This window comes from Henckelia pumila, unplaced genomic scaffold, assembly GCF_033568475.1.
Source record: "Henckelia pumila isolate YLH828 unplaced genomic scaffold, ASM3356847v2 CTG_477:::fragment_3, whole genome shotgun sequence".
In the NCBI taxonomy this organism is placed as follows: domain Eukaryota; kingdom Viridiplantae; phylum Streptophyta; class Magnoliopsida; order Lamiales; family Gesneriaceae; genus Henckelia; species Henckelia pumila.
The window spans coordinates 420,472-439,573 of NW_027331842.1; the positions used below are offsets into that span (position 1 = coordinate 420,472).

At 35.5% G+C, this 19,102-nt stretch overlaps 3 protein-coding genes across 3 annotated transcripts; 1 reads left to right on the plus strand and 2 right to left on the minus strand.

Moving 5' to 3' along the window:
* The first annotated feature begins 888 nt into the window (after nt 1–888).
* Nucleotides 889–2,078, plus strand: LOC140872907 (uncharacterized). The gene has a single exon (XM_073275826.1). The coding sequence runs from the start codon at nt 972–974 to the stop codon at nt 1,968–1,970; it is 999 nt and encodes a 332-aa protein (XP_073131927.1). The 5' UTR covers nt 889–971; the 3' UTR covers nt 1,971–2,078.
* Nucleotides 2,079–3,468: 1,390 nt separating this feature from the next.
* Nucleotides 3,469–13,455, minus strand: LOC140872863 (transcription initiation factor TFIID subunit 10-like). The gene is made up of 6 exons (XM_073275779.1): nt 13,214–13,455; nt 13,066–13,130; nt 4,168–4,230; nt 3,990–4,047; nt 3,868–3,918; nt 3,469–3,696 (listed from the first exon to the last, which is right to left on the minus strand). The coding sequence occupies exons 1-6, from the start codon at nt 13,313–13,315 to the stop codon at nt 3,616–3,618; spliced, it is 420 nt and encodes a 139-aa protein (XP_073131880.1). The 5' UTR covers nt 13,316–13,455; the 3' UTR covers nt 3,469–3,615.
* Nucleotides 13,456–14,106: 651 nt separating this feature from the next.
* Nucleotides 14,107–18,697, minus strand: LOC140872889 (uncharacterized protein At1g32220, chloroplastic). The gene is made up of 10 exons (XM_073275803.1): nt 18,566–18,697; nt 17,693–17,825; nt 17,499–17,587; nt 16,861–16,916; nt 16,711–16,766; nt 16,159–16,252; nt 15,394–15,473; nt 14,932–14,974; nt 14,579–14,670; nt 14,107–14,454 (listed from the first exon to the last, which is right to left on the minus strand). Exons 1-10 carry the CDS (start codon nt 18,610–18,612, stop codon nt 14,281–14,283), a joined length of 864 nt encoding a protein of 287 aa, XP_073131904.1. The 5' UTR covers nt 18,613–18,697; the 3' UTR covers nt 14,107–14,280.
* Nucleotides 18,698–19,102: the final 405 nt, after the last annotated feature.

Sequence of the window (19,102 nt, forward strand, 5' to 3'; positions counted from 1 at the left end):
TGGGTGCATAACTGGCTGTGAGTACATTTTGTTTCTTGGCTCCTTTATTTTATCAACTTGCTGCCAGTTTATTCTGTATTTATTTTCCTGGTATATTCAATGCACGCACATCGATAAATTGGTAAGAGTTTTGTTTTCCTGGTAAATTTAGTCATGAATATTTACATTTAATTTATTTGAATCTCTAGATTCAAATTTGTTCTGTAAACTGTTATAATTGATAAGATGGTGACAAAAAATTAATGGAATCAGATTTATTTATTTTTTTTAGAAAAAAGAAATCAGAAACTTTTTATGAAATAAAAAATAATTTAAAAATGTGCTATACTTTGTGCACTACCATGCTAAATGTAACATACGATAGTACTTATAATTGTTTTCATCGAAAAACAAATTTAAAAATTTATGTAACTCTTAAATTAAAAAAAAAACGAAAATTTCAAATTATTATTGGCACAAAATGTGTCATCAAATTATCTACATAATATTCAGTCCAACTATAACAGTATAAGATTTGATTTAATCAGATATTTTACATATGCTGATTACGTCAAAGGTAAAATTCCACTCCTCTGACTCAAGAAAATTGAAGAATTTGAAATAGATCATCGGAAGATTAATATATTTATATTTAAAATCGATTTCATTACATCTGGTATACACTAATGACAACAAAATGTTGACCAATTTTCAACAGATTTCAAAATTCGAAGGAAAATTATGGCGAAATTAAAACTTTTGGTCATTAAGATCACAAGGCCAGGATATGAATTTAATTAGAACAATCCAAATAATAATTCTTTCTTGCCATAATATGACACACACAATTTTTGACCCAAAAAAACAAAACTGCATGTATATATATATATATATATACTCCTTAATTCAATCCACACACACACACAAAAATAAAAAATAAAAAAAAAAAAAAATCGTCTGCATACATATATATTTTCTTGTTTATAATTAACATGGAGGCCGAAGGAAGAAGACAAACCAGAGGGCGCCAAAAGATCCCCATGCAACTGATCGAGAACCAAGATGATCTTTACGCAACATTTTCGAAACGGCGACTTGGAATCTACAAAAAAGCCACGGAATTATGCACTCTGTGCGATGTGGATATCGGAATCATCCTGTTTTCTCCGACGGACGTGCCTTATTCCTTCTTCCATCCGAGGATGGAAAGTGTGGTTTCCAGGTCGATGAACCCAGATGAGATTCAACAAGAATTTGACATTGTAGTTGATTCTCACACTCAAACGAGGATACAGGGGATGAATGTGGAGCTGGACAGGATCATAGCTTCCAGAGAAGCTGAAAGAGTTCGGTGGCAGCGAGCTATGGAGGAGGTGAAAACTCGGAGTATATGGATGCGCCAGAAGTTGGATACCATCACCAGAGAACAAGCTCTGGTTTGGAGGGCTTGGTTCAGGGAGTACAAGGTTCGTGTCACTCGGAGGATCGAGCAGATCAAGAATCAGGCTTCGGGTTCGGCCATGCCTCCGCTGCCGCCGCCGCTGGCTGGAGATAATGTACTGGAGGACATGGTGATTGGGGAAGAATTAGCGGAAATGGCGCCGCCGCCGCCGCCGGGTCAGTTCTATTATCCTGGACAAACGTCCAAAGAGCCCAACTTCGACGGCGGCGGAGCTCCTTCTGCTCAGTACTATTATCCTACGGAGGGGCAGAATGTGTTCGCCGCCGGCGGCAGCGGCGGCGGAGTGGGTCCTTCTCAGGAGCTGAACTTGGGTCCACCGGGTTATGACCCGTATTACGTGCTGCCGGCCCCGCCGCCGGACTTCTCGGCGGCAGGCGGAGATGATGTTGATCCTGGCCAGTTTTATGTTCCTTTTCAGCCGCGTGCCGGTGGAGCTGATGAAGCCGGGCAGTTTTACTTCCCTCCGCCGCCGTATGGCGGTGGGTCGTATCAAGATGAAGCTGGGCCTTCCCATCAGAAGGATGATTAGTTTGCCTAATTTTATTTTATTTTATTTTATTTTCTTGTTTTGTTTTATTATTGCAAAAACTTTATGTTTGTTTCTTTATCTAGAATTGTGAATTTGAATGAACATGGTTTATTAATTTGAAGTGTTACTTGTTAGTTTCTGCTCTCCAGTATTTGATTACCTATAACTTAGAAAAATCAATTAGCTAGATTTCATGAATTTTGTTGAGCGGCCGATACAATCACGAAAAATTTATAACTATAATATTAATATGTAGGTCATATATGGATTTATACAAAAAGTATGAGTAAATACTAAATAAATGTTCGAAAATGGTGTTTGGAATTCGAGTATGCTTTTATCAAGTGTATATTATGTGGTAATTAACTATGAGAGTGTTTGGTTAAATACAAATAAATTTCTTAGTCTTATATATTTTTTTTGGTAATTTTAAAAATAAAAATATCTTATAATCTCAAACACATCAACATATTTAATTTGTTTAAAATAAATTTATCTAAACAATTTAACAACTTAATTTTAAATTAAATTCTTATAACTTATAAAAACCTAAACTAACTTATAAGTTCCTAGATCTTATAAGGCGTTTCCAATAAAGTTGTCAAACATATCTTCTAGACAATTAATTAAAATCTACATGTTTCTAAACTTGAGATGTATCGATATATTTATTTGAAGTCATATAAAACTCAACAATTAAAAACTTGAAAACAATCTGCTACAGTATCTTTGTTTTTTCCTCTCTCCCAGAGAAAAGAATGCATGATATATTTATGTTATATCACTCTCATTAGCTTTGACGATCTATATAATTTTGAATGGGGAGTGGTATGATTATTTAAACTTGTAAAGATTTGGTGGAAAAAAAATCAAAATTAAATTTTGTGAAAGATAAAATCATATTTGAAGAGAGAAGGTAAACCAACTCTTTGATTTTTTCGACAGTCAACTTTTTGTAATTTATTGAGAGACAAAAATGTCTTTAGTTACAAGATGTATCAATCACAAAAAAAAAAGTCTCCATTTTTTCACACAAAGTTGGAAGAGGAGGAAATAAAAAAAAAGCAACAATTGAGTGAAAAACTGCATCAGCCGATCGCCGAACATGGCTAAGATACGTGTTAATTTGAGAATTCAAAAGACGTCTGATATCTATAACTATGAATCCTGCATAACCGAGATCTTCTTCCATCCTAGTGATTGCTTGCATTGCTAAAAGAGAATCTGAAGTGGCGTGAGTAATCTAAAAATTTTGGGTTTGATCAATCTGTAACCCATGAGCATAAACAGACTGAGGCTTGATGAGATGGCTAAAAACATTTTCGACAATTTTCTTTTTGGGTGTTATCCAAAAATAATAATAAACAGTAAAATATTCCAATTTGAGCAACCGAGAATTAATCACCTTTAAGTTTTTAACCTTGACATTTAAAAAAATGATATTTGGCAGAGCACACTGCATATTCTAATTGAACGTAGGATCTTCGAGACCAGATAATTAATAATGTGTATTCTACTGCAAATCATTTCAATTTGACAGGGAATATACTTCGATGGAATCAAATCTAGCTTTCGATTTTACAACACAACATTAAAATTTCAGATCAAATCCTACGCCGACCCAGTAAAAGCGCGCCTCGGTTGCTCACTCATCTCTTGGAGCAGAATCTAACCCAACAGATGGATTGTCTGCAAAGTATTCTTGATGTTTGACGTTAACACCATACTGCAAAAATTAACACAAAAACAGTCCAACCAATATAAGTGATGGTGAAACACGTTCATCCATTCAAGATTAATACAACAAAAAGGATGAAGGATAAACATTTACAAATATGAACACGTTTAATACCGTGCCAGGAACACATATGAACGTTAATGAAATTATAGTGGTTACCTCCCGCAAAGCCTTGGAAATATCCTCCATGTTCAAGATGAGACGCTTATCCTGTTTCCAACCAAGTGTTAAAAATTGTAGATAACCATAGGAAGTGATGATACCAAGCACAATATGCATACCTTCTGCTGCTTATCTCTTTTGTCTTTAACTATAGATGACTGTCTGGCCTTGCAATGCCTGAAGATAAATATTATTACCATAGCATTATTACTGGGGAGAATGAAACAGAAAACGAAATTTCAACCGAAAAGAGATAGATGAACAATGACATCAAGCTACATAAAATGAAGAACATACTGAAGAGCATCAGTAGCAACGTCTGCGATGAATTTCTGAGTGGCAACTGCTACTAGCCTCGTCCTGAGGGAAAAAAAGGAAGCTGTGAGAAACAAATCCCGTGCATACAGATGAACAGAGAAAAAGTGAGACAAAAAAAAAAACAGGGAAAAATGGGACAGAAACAAGATAAAGACTAATTGGAACCAAGTCGTAGAGTTAATGGGTGGCATTGGATTAACACTTCGTAACACCTACAAAAACACCGATGTGATAAATTCAAACTCCTACGGTAGTTTACAAAAACTCATTAACGGTACAACTAAGTAAATTTGTAAAGAACAAGTATGATTTTCTCAAGGCAGGCACTATAGGTGTTGGCCATTACTTTCTTGAATCATGTCATAATTTTTTCAATATACTTTTTTCAACTTTGCAGAATATTAAAGACTGAAACATACATAAAACATATATATTACATTTTCTAGGACACAGTATTTCGTATAACTCTTAAGATTTTCTTCGTTGCCTTCAGAATTTGCAATTTAATCAATTATTAGTAGGATAAAACATCATCACTTTCTAAACAATAATGGAAATAATATCAATTTTTATGAGCAAGTAATAAAACGAGAAAAAAAAAAGCATCTGATAACTTGTTTCCATTCTAATTTCTAATCCATGCACCTCATGGTACTAGACAACAAACTTACCAGCGTGACTCAGCTAATAGAAAAGCAACGAGAACAATGTAGCTTCACTGGATAATACAGCTAAATTCAGCTATTGCCACAGTTGATGGTATCAAGAAATTAAGACAAAAGGTATAATGTCTTTCTAGCACAAGGGACACAATCAAAATAAGGGATCTAGTTCTATCCCAAGACCCAAGGTAACATTGCTCCAAACATGTATGCTTCAGAAAAATATTAATATGCCGTTTAAATGAATATGACTTGGAACTCGTGCATATACTGTCATGATTTCACTCGATGGTGCGGGAACTCCACTTTGAATAGGTCAGCCCTGAAGCTAGACATTGCTCCAAACATGTATGCTTCAGAAAATATTAATATGCCATTTAAATGAATATGACATGGAACTCGTGTATATGTTGTCATGATTTCACTGGATGGTGCAGGAACTCCATTTTGAATAGGTCAGCCTTGAAGCTAGACATCGTCGGATGGCACATTGACTGACACGTGGAAAAGGAATCCAATTTTTTTAAAATATCAAATTTCAATGGGAAGTGCTAACCATGGTTTACTCCTAAATCTGAAAAATTTAAAAAACCTAAAACTTCTTCCCGCGTCGTTCACCATCAGCATTCACTCTCCTCGATTTTGAACTGGACAGTTCAATGCCACTTTGGGCATTGCAATGTTCTCGATGCCCTGTGTTTAGATGTTGTGCTAGTTCATTATAGAATGAGGAAAGGCATGGGTTTTGTAATTTATGATGCTTGTGAATAGGATAAAAGATTTGAAGTACTGAAAGAATAGAAGCAATAGAGGTATCACAAAATGATCTTTCGATAACTAAATAATCCGGGATCCTACTTTATATATATGGAACTAAGTTTTAATTTTATTTCCTACCATATCTCAACTAACAACTCCAAACATTTGATAGGGATGGGAATTTTCAGGTTCTGAGGAGGCGGAACAGGAGAATTTTGCTTTTACTGAAGCAAATTGGACCAGGGGGTTAAGGTCGAGAATGGGGAAAATGGTTGTTGCATTGCTAGTAGAAGGGATTGGGGCAGCTGGTGCAGCCAGAGGAGCTTAAGGCTCAAAGCGGGATACAATATGAAGAAGATTTACCCGAATTTTATCTAAGCTAGCCTAGTCAGTACCCCTCCCAATTGAAACAATATTGTAGGCCCGTAACACATGATGGGTTATCTTTTGTTGGGCATCTTGTCTTTCTTTCTAACAAATAGACTTTGTTCAGAATCTTCATTTATCAATTTTTGGGTTGATGAGCTTGTACAGATTCGATCATTCGAGCTATGAGAATATCGATCTGTTCAACTAACAATCAAATTAATTTGCATGATGTTCTCAACGTTAGTGGAGTTTGAATTTGCATGATGTTCTCAACGTTAGTGGAGTCATGCAATTTTTATTTTTTTAATTTCCAAATGTTTTTGTGGTCATTCAAAATGACAGTGAAGAAATTATTTGTTTCATTTAGTTGCAATTCTAGTTTGAAAATGGTAGATGACAACTCATTGTCACTTGAAGATTTGGAGGGAGGCTACGATGAAGAAGTCGAAATTGGTCATATTCCAAATATGCAATGTGAAGTTCCTGATTTTTCTGTGCAAGAGAATGTTGAGGTACAGAATGAAAATTCTATTACTGATGTTTTAGAAAGTAAACTAGAAGTGGTTACGATTGTGAACACTGTGGAATATGCTTATTTGTTGTATTGTCAATACACATGCCAAGAGATTTAGTGTGACAAAAGGTAATCAAAGATGTTTTTTCCAATAAAAATGAGTTTCAATCAAAGGAATTTAATTGTTCATGTGAAGGTTGGAAAAATGAAAAAAGATCTAGTAAAGATATTGAAGCTTATCAGAAACCGATCACTAGAACTAATTACAAGGCCAAATTGAAAATTACAAGGGAAAAATGGGTTAATAGAGGTTGAGTAGATTTGTGGAGGACCATAATCATGAGATGTTTGCACCTAATCAAGATCACTTGTTAAGATCAGATATATATCACATGCAAAATAGTCTACTTTAGAAGCCATGGCAAATGTTGGAATTTCTGTCTCTAATACTGTTTCTTTTATGGAAAATGAAGCATGTGGTCCTGAAAACTTAGGTTTTATTAGAAAGGATGCATATGATCAAATGAGTCGGTTGAAAAAACACCCCAAAGTTGAGAATGGAGATGTCACAACACTTATTCAATATTTTACAAAGAATACGAACAAAGAAAATTATTTTTATTGGAATATGCAATTGGATGATGATGATATAGTGATCAACTTTTTCTTCAGGGATTATAGATGTGCTATTGATTATGAATGTTTTGGTGATATCTTGTCGATTGATACAAACGTACCGACCAAATAAGTATAATTTGATATGTGCTCCTTTTGTTGGTATCAATCACCACATGAAGAATGTGATGTTTTGTGTTGGCATTTTTGTCATATGAAACCGAAAATTCTTTTGAATGATTGTTTATCACATTTCTTTATTCTATGAATGGAAAACAACCTCAAACTATATTTTCAGATCAATGTCAAGCCATGATAAATGTCATTGAAACAGTTTTTCCTCGATCACATCATCGTTTATGTACATATAAATCAAAATACTCCTCACTTTGGGAGTTTAAATGACAATTCGGCATTTAAAAACTTATGGTATAAGTATATGACTTATTGTGATTCTGAGGCCAAATGGAGAAATATGATTGGTACATATAATTTGGATTATCGTAAATGGTTGAATGACATGTATAAACTTAGGAGAAAATGGGTCACTGATTTTAGTAATGAAAAGTTTAGTGCTGGGCTTTTAGCTACTTCAAGGAGTGAGACCACAAATAAAATAAATGGCGGGAGAAAGAGAAAGCCGAGGATACCCGATGTCGTCATGGTAATCCTGGACAGATCCATTGTTAATTCATGTTGTTGTGTATACGATTTTCATATATCAGTTATTTGAAATGGAATTGGTTGATTCCTTGAATTGCAAATTTGTTAACCACCATCTTGTCATGGTAATGATTGGAATTGGATTGAGGTGACAGTAAAATCTCATGATGAACACTCTAGGATGCGGTGTGTGTTGTTCAATAAGCAGACTAAAGAAATAAAGTGCGCAAATGGTGTTTAACTCTATGGATGTAACTGCTTTGCCCAACTGTTATATTTTGAAAAGATAGGATGAAGAATGTAAGAAATAGAGTGCGGGTGGTCACGTGTTTCAAATGGTGTTTGTCAACCAAATAATAAGATCAATTTATGTTTGTCTTAAATGGTGTTTGTACAAAGGTGTTTCAACCATTGTTCGACGCCGTTTATTCTAATTAACTATAAATATTATATCCACAAACCAACAATGGTTAGATACCAACGTTTACAATCACTTAACGTTTTTGAAATACTAAATACGCTAAACTGGTCTAGCATTACATTACATTTTCTAACACAGATTAACCACGACCACTCAATCTCATCTCTTGAATCTTTTGTTTCATCGCATCTATTTTCTCCATAATCTGCAACACATCATTTTGTAAATTAGACAGTGCATCTTCCAATTCAACTATTTTGTCAGTTTGACGAGAATTTCTTTGCGAGCTTGAAGTTGCACATGAACTTTCCTCGCCATTTGACTTGAATGAAGTAGTTGGACCTCTCTTTTCCACATATTCCTCAAACACTCTTATTGCTTCTGCCCTACTCGAGAACTTCTTGTATAAAGCACCTTGTATTCGTTAATTTCAGCATCCACCCAAGACTCCTAAACACTAGAATTTTTTTCTTCGAATACAACGTACGTTTTCCCCTAAAAAAAATTCACGATTCTATAAAAAATAATCACATTATGATAGAGCGTTTGATGGTGAGTCACGGACAGTTAATTGATTTATTTTATGATAATGTGATTATTTTTTATGGAATCATGAATTTTTTTGGGCGAAAATGTACGTTGTATTCGAAGGAAAAAATCCTAATGTTTACAAGTTTTGAGTGGAAACACATGCTGAAGTCAACGAATACAAATGTGTTTTATACCAGAAGTTCTCGAGTAGGGCAGAAGAAATAAGAGCGTTTGAATAATATGTGAAAAGCGACGTTCAACTACTTCATTCAAAGTAAATGGCGAGGAAAGTTCATTTGCAACTTCTAGCTCAAGCTCGCAAAGAAATTCTCGTCAAGCTGACAAAATAGTTGAATTGGAAGATGCACTGCCTAATTTACAAAATGATGTGTTGCAGATTATGAAGAAAATGGATGCGATGAAACAAAAGATTCAAGAGATGAGATTGAGTGGCCGTGTTAAGTCTGTGTTAGAAAATGTAATGCTAGACCAGTTTAGCGTATTTAGTATTTCAAAAACGTTAAGTAATTGTAAACGTTGGTATCTCATAATTGTTTGTTTGTGGATATAATATTGTTAGTTAATTAGAATAAAATACATAAACAATAGTTGAAACACCTCTTGTACAAACACCATAAATTGATCATATTATTTGGTTGACAAACACCATTTGAGACACGTGACCACCAGTATTCTCTCTATTTCTCACATTCTTCGTCCATCTTTTCAAAATATAACAGTTGGGCAAAGTAATTACATCCATAGAGTATTAAAGTTAAACACCATCAAAACATGCTTACACAGAATTTCCATTGTCTCAAACTTATTCTTTACTATCACCTCAATCTAATTCCAATCATTACCATAACAAGATGGTGGTTCAACAAATTTGCAATTCAAGGAATCAACCAATTCCATTTCAAATAACTGATATATGAAAATCGTACACACATCAGCAGTATGAATCAATAATGGATGATTTTTCAAAATCTCTCCAGACTTAACATGACGACATCGGGCATCCTCGACCTTCTCTTTCTCCCGCCATTTATTTTGAATTTTTGCATAATTCATCACAAATTCATACAAAGAAATCATTTTGTTACCCGTTTTTTTCAAAGCTCTATTTGCGGCCTCACTCCTCGAAGTAGCTAAAAGCCCAGCACTAAATTTTTCATTACTAAAATCAGTGACCCATTTTTTCCTAAGTTTATACATCTCATTCAACCATTTACGATAATCCAAATTATATGTACCAATCATATTTCTCCATGTGATCTCAATTTCATCCTCATATTCACAATAAGTCATGCACTTATACCACAAGTTTTTAAATGTTGAATTGTCATTTAAACTCCCAAAGTGGGAAATAGTATTTTGATTTATATGTCATTGACATAAACGATGATGTGATTGATGAAGAATTGTTTCAATGACATTCATCGTGGCTTGACATTGATCTGAAAATATAGTTTGAGGTTGTTTTTCATTCATAGAATCAAGAAATGTGATAAGCAATCATTCAAAAGAACTTTCGGTTTCATCTGACAAAAATGTCAAGCCAAACATCACATTCTTTCATGTGGTGATTGATACCAACAAAAGGAGCACATATCAAATTATACTTATTTGGTCAGTACGTTGTATCAATCGACAAGATATCACCAAAACATTCTTAATCAATAGCACATCTATAATCCCTGAAGATAAAGTTATCACTTTATCATCATCATACATTTGCATATTCCAATAAAAATAATTTTCCTTGGTCGTCTTATACGTAAAATATTAAATAAATGTTGAGGCATCTCTATTCTCAACTTTGCTTTGTTTTTTCAACCGACTCATTTGATCATATGCTTCATTTATAATAAAACCTAAGTTTTCAGGACCACATTCTTCATTTTCCATAAAAGAAACAACGCTAGAGACACAAATTCCAGCATTCACCATGACTTCTAAAGTAGACTTTTTTGCATGTGATATATTTCGTGCTGATCTTAACAAGTGAGCTTGATCAGATGCAAACATCTCATGATTATGCCCCTCCACAAATCTACTCACTCTCCATTCACCCCTTTTTTCCTTGTCATTTTCAATTTGATCTTACAATTACTTTTAGTGAACGGTTTCTAATAAACTGCAATCTTTTTACTAGATCTTTTTTCATCTTTCAAACCTTCACATTAACAATTAAATTCCTTTAATTGAAGCTCATTTGTATTCGTTGATCACCCTTACTCACACTAAATCCCTTGGCATGTGCGTATTGACTATACAACAAATAAGCATCTTCCATCGGTAATAGAGTTTTCAATTTGTACCTAACATTCTCTTGCACAGAAAAATCAGGAACTTCACATTGCATATTCACCAATTTCGACTTCTTCACCGTAGTCTCCCTCCAAATCTTCAAGTGACAATGTTGTCATCTTCCATTTTCAAACAAGAATTGGAGCTGAATTGAAACAAATAATTTTTCCACGGTCATTTTGGATGACCACAAAAACATTTGAAAATTAAAAAAAATAAAAATTGCATGACTACAAAAACGTTGAGAACATCATGCAAATTCAAATTCTACTAACGTTGAGTACATCATGCAAATTAATTTGATTGTTAGATGAAAAGATCGATATTCTCATAGCTCGAATGATCGATTCTTTACAAGCTCATCAACCCAAGAATTGATAAATGAAGATTCTGAACAAAGGTTATTCTTTAGAAAGAAAGACAAGAGGCCCAAATATTGTTTCAATTGGTGGGGATATTGACTAGGCTAGCTTAGATAAAATCCGGGTAAATCTTCTTTATATTGTATCCCGCTTTGAGCCTTAAGCTCCTCTGGGCTGCACCGCAGCACCAGCTGTCCCAATCCCTTCTCCTAGCAATGCAACAACCATTTTCCCCATTCTCGCCCCTAACATCCCCTCCTGGTCCAATTAACTTCAGCAAAAGCAACAATCTCTAGTTCCGCCTCCTCGGAACCTGAAAATTTCCATCGCTATCAAATGTTTGGAGTTGTTAGTTGAGATATGATATGAAATAAAATTAAAACCTAGTTCCATATAAGTAGGATCCTGGATTATTTAGTTGTCGAAAGAGCATTTTGTGACACCGCTATTGTTTCTAATCTTTCAGTACTTCAAATCTTTATCCTGCTCACAAGCATCATAAATATAAAACCCATGTCTTTCCTCATTCCATAACGAACTAGCACAACATCAGAACACAGTGCATCGAGAACATTGCAAAGCCCAAAGTGGCATTGAACAGTTCAAAATCGAGGATGTCATCCTCACTTCGTTGATTACACGCATGTAGATGTTAAAGGTAATTGTACAAAATAGAGCCATCAACATACCAGATGTTATTTCATATGTCAAGCGCAGCCATTTGCTCGTAGCAAGTACTAGAGCTGGAGATGTTAACACTCTGAGACCAGATTGAGAACAAGATATTGTAGCCGCATGTGACTTCTGGTCATTCTCGATGATAAAATTATACTCCGATTGCGGACTGGTGAGTGGAGCGACGGCGAGGAGAAGCGGCTCGATTACACTTTGTGTCGGAGTGAAGGCCGGGAAGATGGCGGGCCCGTCAGTGACGGCCGAAAAGATGAAGGGCCGGTGAGTGGCGTTGATGGAGAGGAGAAGCGACGCGAGATAAGAGGAATCTTTGGCGGTGGCAGAGAGTGAATGTTGATGGTGAACGACGCGGGAATTGAATTTTTCAGATTTAGGAGTCAACCATGATTAGCACATCCCATTGAAATTTGATATTTAAAAAAAAAATAGATTCTTTTTTTCACGTTTCAGTCAATGTGTCGTTCAAGGCCGACACCATCGACTTAGCCCTACTTTTCCTCAACCATGGTTGAGTTTGAGAGAGAGGGGAGTTGAGGAAATGTGAATATCCGAGATAATAAATCAAAGCACATCACATTATTTTTTGTCATTTAAAAAAATTGGGAACACGTGTCAGTCAATGTGCCGTTCAAGTCAATGCCTTGAACGACAATTTTTCGTTAACGAAAAAGCTGAGAAGTTGTTCGCTCTCCCAAACACCACCTTAGCCTACATTGTCCGATCAAATGCAAGAATACCACCAAATCAAGATAATATAGTTAATGTGCTCTCACATCAAAAGACACCTAATGGAAAGTCATGTACAATTCATATCCCCAAAGCATTCAACGGTGATCTACATTTCTAAATCAAGATAAGCTAAAAAGAGTCAATTTATCTAGGTTGAATTTTCCTATGCAAGAATATTAAAGCTGAATTACATAAAACTGTAAATGGTTAACAACAACCAGAGCAAGAAAGGGGAAGAGTACCTACAATCTGACATCGGGACACTGGAAGCCGCTTTTTGCCAGGTAATGCTCCACCAATTCATCAGGTATCTGTATATTAATATAAAATTGTAATCAACTAAACAAAAAATGGAAGCATCGTCATAGAGTTAACTAGATGTGAAGGCTATCACCGTGGGGGTGTAGTCCATTAAAGAGGCGAGGAAATCGGTGAGCGGAGCATCATCGTCATGGCGGCCGTCATTCGGTTGCTGCTGGCTACTTTGGCCATTCATCGATTCGCTAATTCTGCTTGTTTACCTGTTCTACGGGCGGCGCGTGGCACACGGAGTACACCGTAGATTCAATAGGGCAAAGGCTACTTTTCAGAGTAATGTCGCGTAATCCGCTTTGTCGAAAGAAATACAATGGAAATTTAAATTTAATAGTTTTTTTTTTTCTAATGATATATGTAAAATATATTCGAATTAAAAGGAAAAAAAAATCGATAATCAATATTGTTTTTTTTTCCCTCTTCCTTCCCCCCTTCCTGTTTGGCAATTGAGAATTTTTTGTTAATTTTGTAATGGACCATTTATCACATTTTCAATAAAAATTACAAATTTTACCATCAAAATATATATACATATATTACGAACTTTTTTTCGTGTCATGCTCGAACAAAAATCATGTTGTTCAATATTCTAAAACAGTTTTAATATTTTTTTAATATTAGTATAATATTATCTATAATTATATCAAAAACTTTCCAAATGTTTATTTTCAAGTTATAGAACATTTTCGATTTTTTATCATTCGAACCAAACTCAAACCCGAGTATTAATCCGAACCAAGCCTAAAGAGAAAATAATTTAAATTTCAAACTTCCAACGAGCTCGAGCTAAAATATGACTATTTTAAGCCGGTTTTGAACCTCAGATTTTTTTTGTATTTCGATCAATTCGTTTACAAACTTGCTCATCATCCAAGATACAAATACAATTAGTTATAGAACCAACATCTATAAGACAATTCAAATATTCATAATTGCGTAAATTTTTGTTTAATAAAGAATGGGAATAGGAAATTCTCATTGTTTAAGAAATAATGTATAAGAATGATCTTTTTTTTTTCTTTACGGTCAAATAAGCTCATAGAACCAACATCACTTTCATCATTCTTGATCAACACAACATGCCAGCCAGCTACGGTTTAAAAATTTATTCAGGCCTCTACATATAATAGATGGTCAAAACTACGCCTATCTCTGCTGACTATACCGTAATATTCCATAGACATCGACTACGCCTGGTGGGAAAACTGGATCCGTTGCCGCCCTAACAGCAACCTTGGCAACTGCAGTGACATTGACTGGAGGAGTGAAAAGGGGTCCAACAAAGGGGACCTGACTCAGTGGTTTAGCATGCTGCAGCACCTGCAAAATTTTAGAAATGTCAATAACACGGTGTTCGAAACGGCCAAGGCATTTTCTTCTCTGTCTGGATGGTTCAACATGCATTAAGGGAAAATTGAGAATAGTAAACAAACAAGAATCATACCATCTCCATTGGAGAACCAATCACACCAAGAGGTACCTTCATGCTCCCAATACGGCGTGTTCCATAAATAAATCCAGGCCTCAGAATTACTCCTAAAACCCAAATCCGATTGCAAAAATTTTCATTAGAGCCACAAATCTGTTTTCTATATGCTAAAATTAAGCTTGGCAAAACTACCAAGGAACCTAAGTCACACGAATCTTTCAAAGAAAATAAGCGAAACAGGCCTAAGCATTGAATAAGCATGCTGCAAACATCCCCATTAAGATCAAGTGAGTATTACATGAGATGGTGATATGATTTTTTTCCCCGGTTCGATATGCAATATTTTCAGCAGGATATAGATAGCTCACCTCCGTATGGATATCTCACATGTAATTCTGTCTCAGCTGCTCTCTGCATCACATTGAATGCACAAAAATATTAGGGAGGACATGAAATATAGCTATAAGGGCATACGGCAAATTCTAGCAAACTTCAAATGCATCTTCCCTTCTACTTTTAAGGGCACACGAGCTTTCTAGTTGCTTTGAATTTATCTCTCCTGTTTTCACTAAAGCCACATGACAGTTAGTCTTGCCTACTGGCTACTCATCTAATGATGGGAACTGGGAAGCTGGGGGTGAACCGACAAAACTACCTCGTGGTGAAACTGTTGGTTTCTAGTATTTAGATAGAAAATGGGTGTTGGGAACCATACTGAGCACATCTTCGGTAGAATGATTGATTAAAATAACACAGGAAAGCAAAAAATATCCCTGTAGCAACAATAACTTCACAAATGGTACAGCAGAAAGGAGGAATTTTGGCAATACCTTCCCTTCATAATATCCTCGAAGCACGTAATTCACCACCCCAAAGTCGGCAGCCGAAATATACACAAATCTCTTTACTCCTATGAAAATGAAGAAAGAATATTTATTATTTTAAACTGATTTCTTTCACCAGGAGTCCCAGTTCCGTATTTGCGGAGAAGCATCATGTTTTGTCAAAAATTTTCAGAATCCAAAAGCAAAAGATTTGGAATTTTCATAAAGCATGTGGATTTCTTCAAATGATGGAGCCCAAAATTTAGTCAATACTGAATCCAAACATACTATTAAACAATAAAAATAATGCATGCCTAATTGCACTAGTTCACATCAGATAGTTGACGTCATATAAAACTTCGCACATCAATAGAATAGTATGACTATTCTCACCAAAAAGTTAAAAGGCCCATTTTACCAAGCGGCAACATAGAGGAATTTTCGAGCCACTTTAACTGACTATACAGAATTCTCTTTTATGTTCACAAGTGATATTTCCCTCTAAAAAATGATAAACAAAGTGAGAAAACACGTTTCAACCTCCCAAATTTCCAATGAGCTGGAAGTAGATACAAATAGCACACAGACATAGATGTATATAATAGTCAGGGTGCTAAGCAAAATTTAAAAAAATGCAAAAACATAAAAAAAAATTGTGAGAAGGTTAAAATAGAATTTCATAATTTGTGTGAGGCACTCCATTAAATTCTCATTAACTAAAGAGTGTGAGAACAAGTGGACAATCGAGAAGAAAAGGTTCGGCGGCAATACCTTCTTCTGAGGCAGCTCTTATAGCATTAATATTTGCAGTTCCATTGATTTTGTACATTTCCGCATTAGAACCAAAACCACCAACGCAAGAAATCTGCAGAAGCGGAACGTTTAGCTATGGAGAAAAGGAAACTCGAAAAAAGAGCTGGCAAACTTATCAGCCCCCGGCAATGCGACACCAGTGGGCCAGAAGGAAAAATAGATAACAAAAGAATAAGCAAATAAACCATGGAAACAGTTCCGAGATATGTTGGAATCAAGAAGGAAATAAACCCACCACCCACAGCCTCTCGCAACTCAAACAAGGACGTTTTGACCAGAGTATAACTCTGAAGTTTCAAGTCCAAAGTCACCCAAACATTATTTATTATATAATGTTTAATTATATATTACAATAAGCGACAATGTACAACTGAAGTAACTCCCTTCAATACGTCCTCTAAATTCAAATGAGACCATGTTGAGCAGAGTATACCTCTGAAATTTCAAGGTCCAAAGTCGCTCAACATGCTACATATGTTTAATTATATATTTCAAATAATGAATACATACAACTGAAGTTACTCCCTTCAAGACATCCTTCCATGAATCCATCGAGAAAAGGTTACCTTCAAGCAAGTCAAAAAGGAACTAAAATGACTGAAGGCTCTTCACTAAATGAAAACAGGAAAAAATGGTGAAACTTAACAACGAGAAGTAAACCTTGATGCCAAATCATACTGTTAGCCCAGGGTTCTCCAATCGAGGATCCACCGGATCTGCAAATAGCATAAATTGGTTTGTTAGGATCAGAAGAATCAAAACCACATAGAAAGTTCAGAAAAATGATGCAAGATGATCAATGGGAAGGTCATTAAAATGATTTCAGAAGTCATTCCTTCAGTAAGTTACGCAACCTTCTGCTTAAAATAGTACACTCAATTCTGCATTCCATTCAGTACAATATATCACAACAAAAAGTGTCAGTAACCAAGTGCCTATAAGATGGATTATTCACTCAAATTTATGAAGATGCATTAAGATGCATGGACACAACTAAATTTAGATCCTAGGTAGTCAAAGAACCATTCCGTTACGTTAACTTGGTATGTGGCTGGTGCACACCTTTGAAAAAATTCTCCAGCTCATGAACTCAACTGTTGAAGCCGTTACAATCATCACAAGAACAAATTGCTAGGCATGTCCTTGGAATTTTGGAGAGAAGTAAAAGAGACAGACGAGAGTGGAACCCCCCGAGAGTCATCTCACTCTCTATTATGAACTTTCTTTCAAGTGGTCATCCTCAAATATACTTAGCAATCAGACAAATCAAGGAGACAATCTTAAGTGGATTATAATACCTGCTGAGGCTAGAAACGGTCAAACCACGGCCCAAAGCTTCCTTGCAGATATGAGAACCAACAAATCCGTTTCCGCCAAGCACAAGCAACTGAATTATAAAACCGCAAAGATCCAGAATGATCACATCCGCATCTAATACAATATGTTCTGGCAGGGTAACATTATTCTATGCCACTGGAATACAAAGACATACCTTCTCTGTTGGAGGTGGAGGAGCATGTATCGTCTCTGCTTCATCAACTGTATCAGTTTCAGGAGGAATATTCTTGTCAAAAGGCTTATCAGAAACAGTGGACAGAAACCGCCCCTTTCTTGACGCTGCAATTCTGAGGTTGATAAGATGTTATTTGAAATTATATGAATAACCAGAAAAGAAAAAATAACAGATCCAAACAAAAAAGGGCAATAGGATGATAAAAGAGACAAATAAAATGCAATATCATCACCAAATGAACATTGAAGGAGATGCACAAATCACCCAACTCAACTGCTTATATATGAAAAATTCGTAGTTGTAAGGACTAGGCCTTTGGTTCTATGCGTAATGCGTTGGCTTCATGATCACTTCTAAAATTGCTAAAGCCGCGCTATTACTTTTTACCCACTTCCTTTATTCAAAACCCAACTGAAACATGGAACTACTAGTTCAAGCTCACCTTACAAAAATAAATGAAAGAAAGGGACCAGATGAGAAAGTTTAGAGCATTAACTTGAACTCCACCATCCCATTCAACCAATGCCGATGAATCCAGACTCAACTTCTAGTTATATGAAACACTGAGACGAATCTAAGATTTAGTAAAGTAAAATGAAGATAAAACTCCACATTTATCAAATCACAAAACAAATAGGGCAACACCTACAACCGACATATTGGTCAGAACCTATTAACACACAGCAAATAAGCACCCCCAAATCAATACGGGAAAAAACAAGAATTGTTTTCCACAGTATACCCACTTTCCCATACAAAATATACGAGGGAAAAAAAAAACAAAACAAACAACGGGGAATCAAGAAAATCCAGACTGTTGCAAAAAAGAAAAAAAGAAAACGGTAAGCTTACGAGGATACGATGGAGGAGAGCTTTGAACGACGAATCAATCGAGACATTGTTATTATTATGATGACTCCCAAAAAAAAAAAGATTAAATCTTTTCGCAGGGTTCGTGTCTATGCTTATGGGCGACTGCTCCCCCTTGTGTATTAACAAGTAAATGGTGCAAAATTAGGCAAGCATACTGGAGTTTAAGCCAGGCACGTGGCGAGTGCATACGTCGCCACGTAGGACATTAATGCGGCTGCCAGAACTTTCCATCGGGTCCGAATTCGGGGATATGCCATTCGATACCCGGCCCGATTATTATAGCTCAATAAAGGTTTTTCCAAATAAATAATGTAAATAATTTTCCAAAAAACAAAAATTTAAAAAACCAATAAGTTTTAACTGACAATGAAGGCCCCGTTTGGTTTCAAAAGTCAGGCTAAAAAAGCATTTTTTTTAAGTGCTTTTCAGTTAATAAGGTGTTTGGTTGACCACAAAAGTGCTTAAATAAGCACTTTTTAAAGTCAAAATTAGAGTTTTTTTAAAAGCCAAAAATTG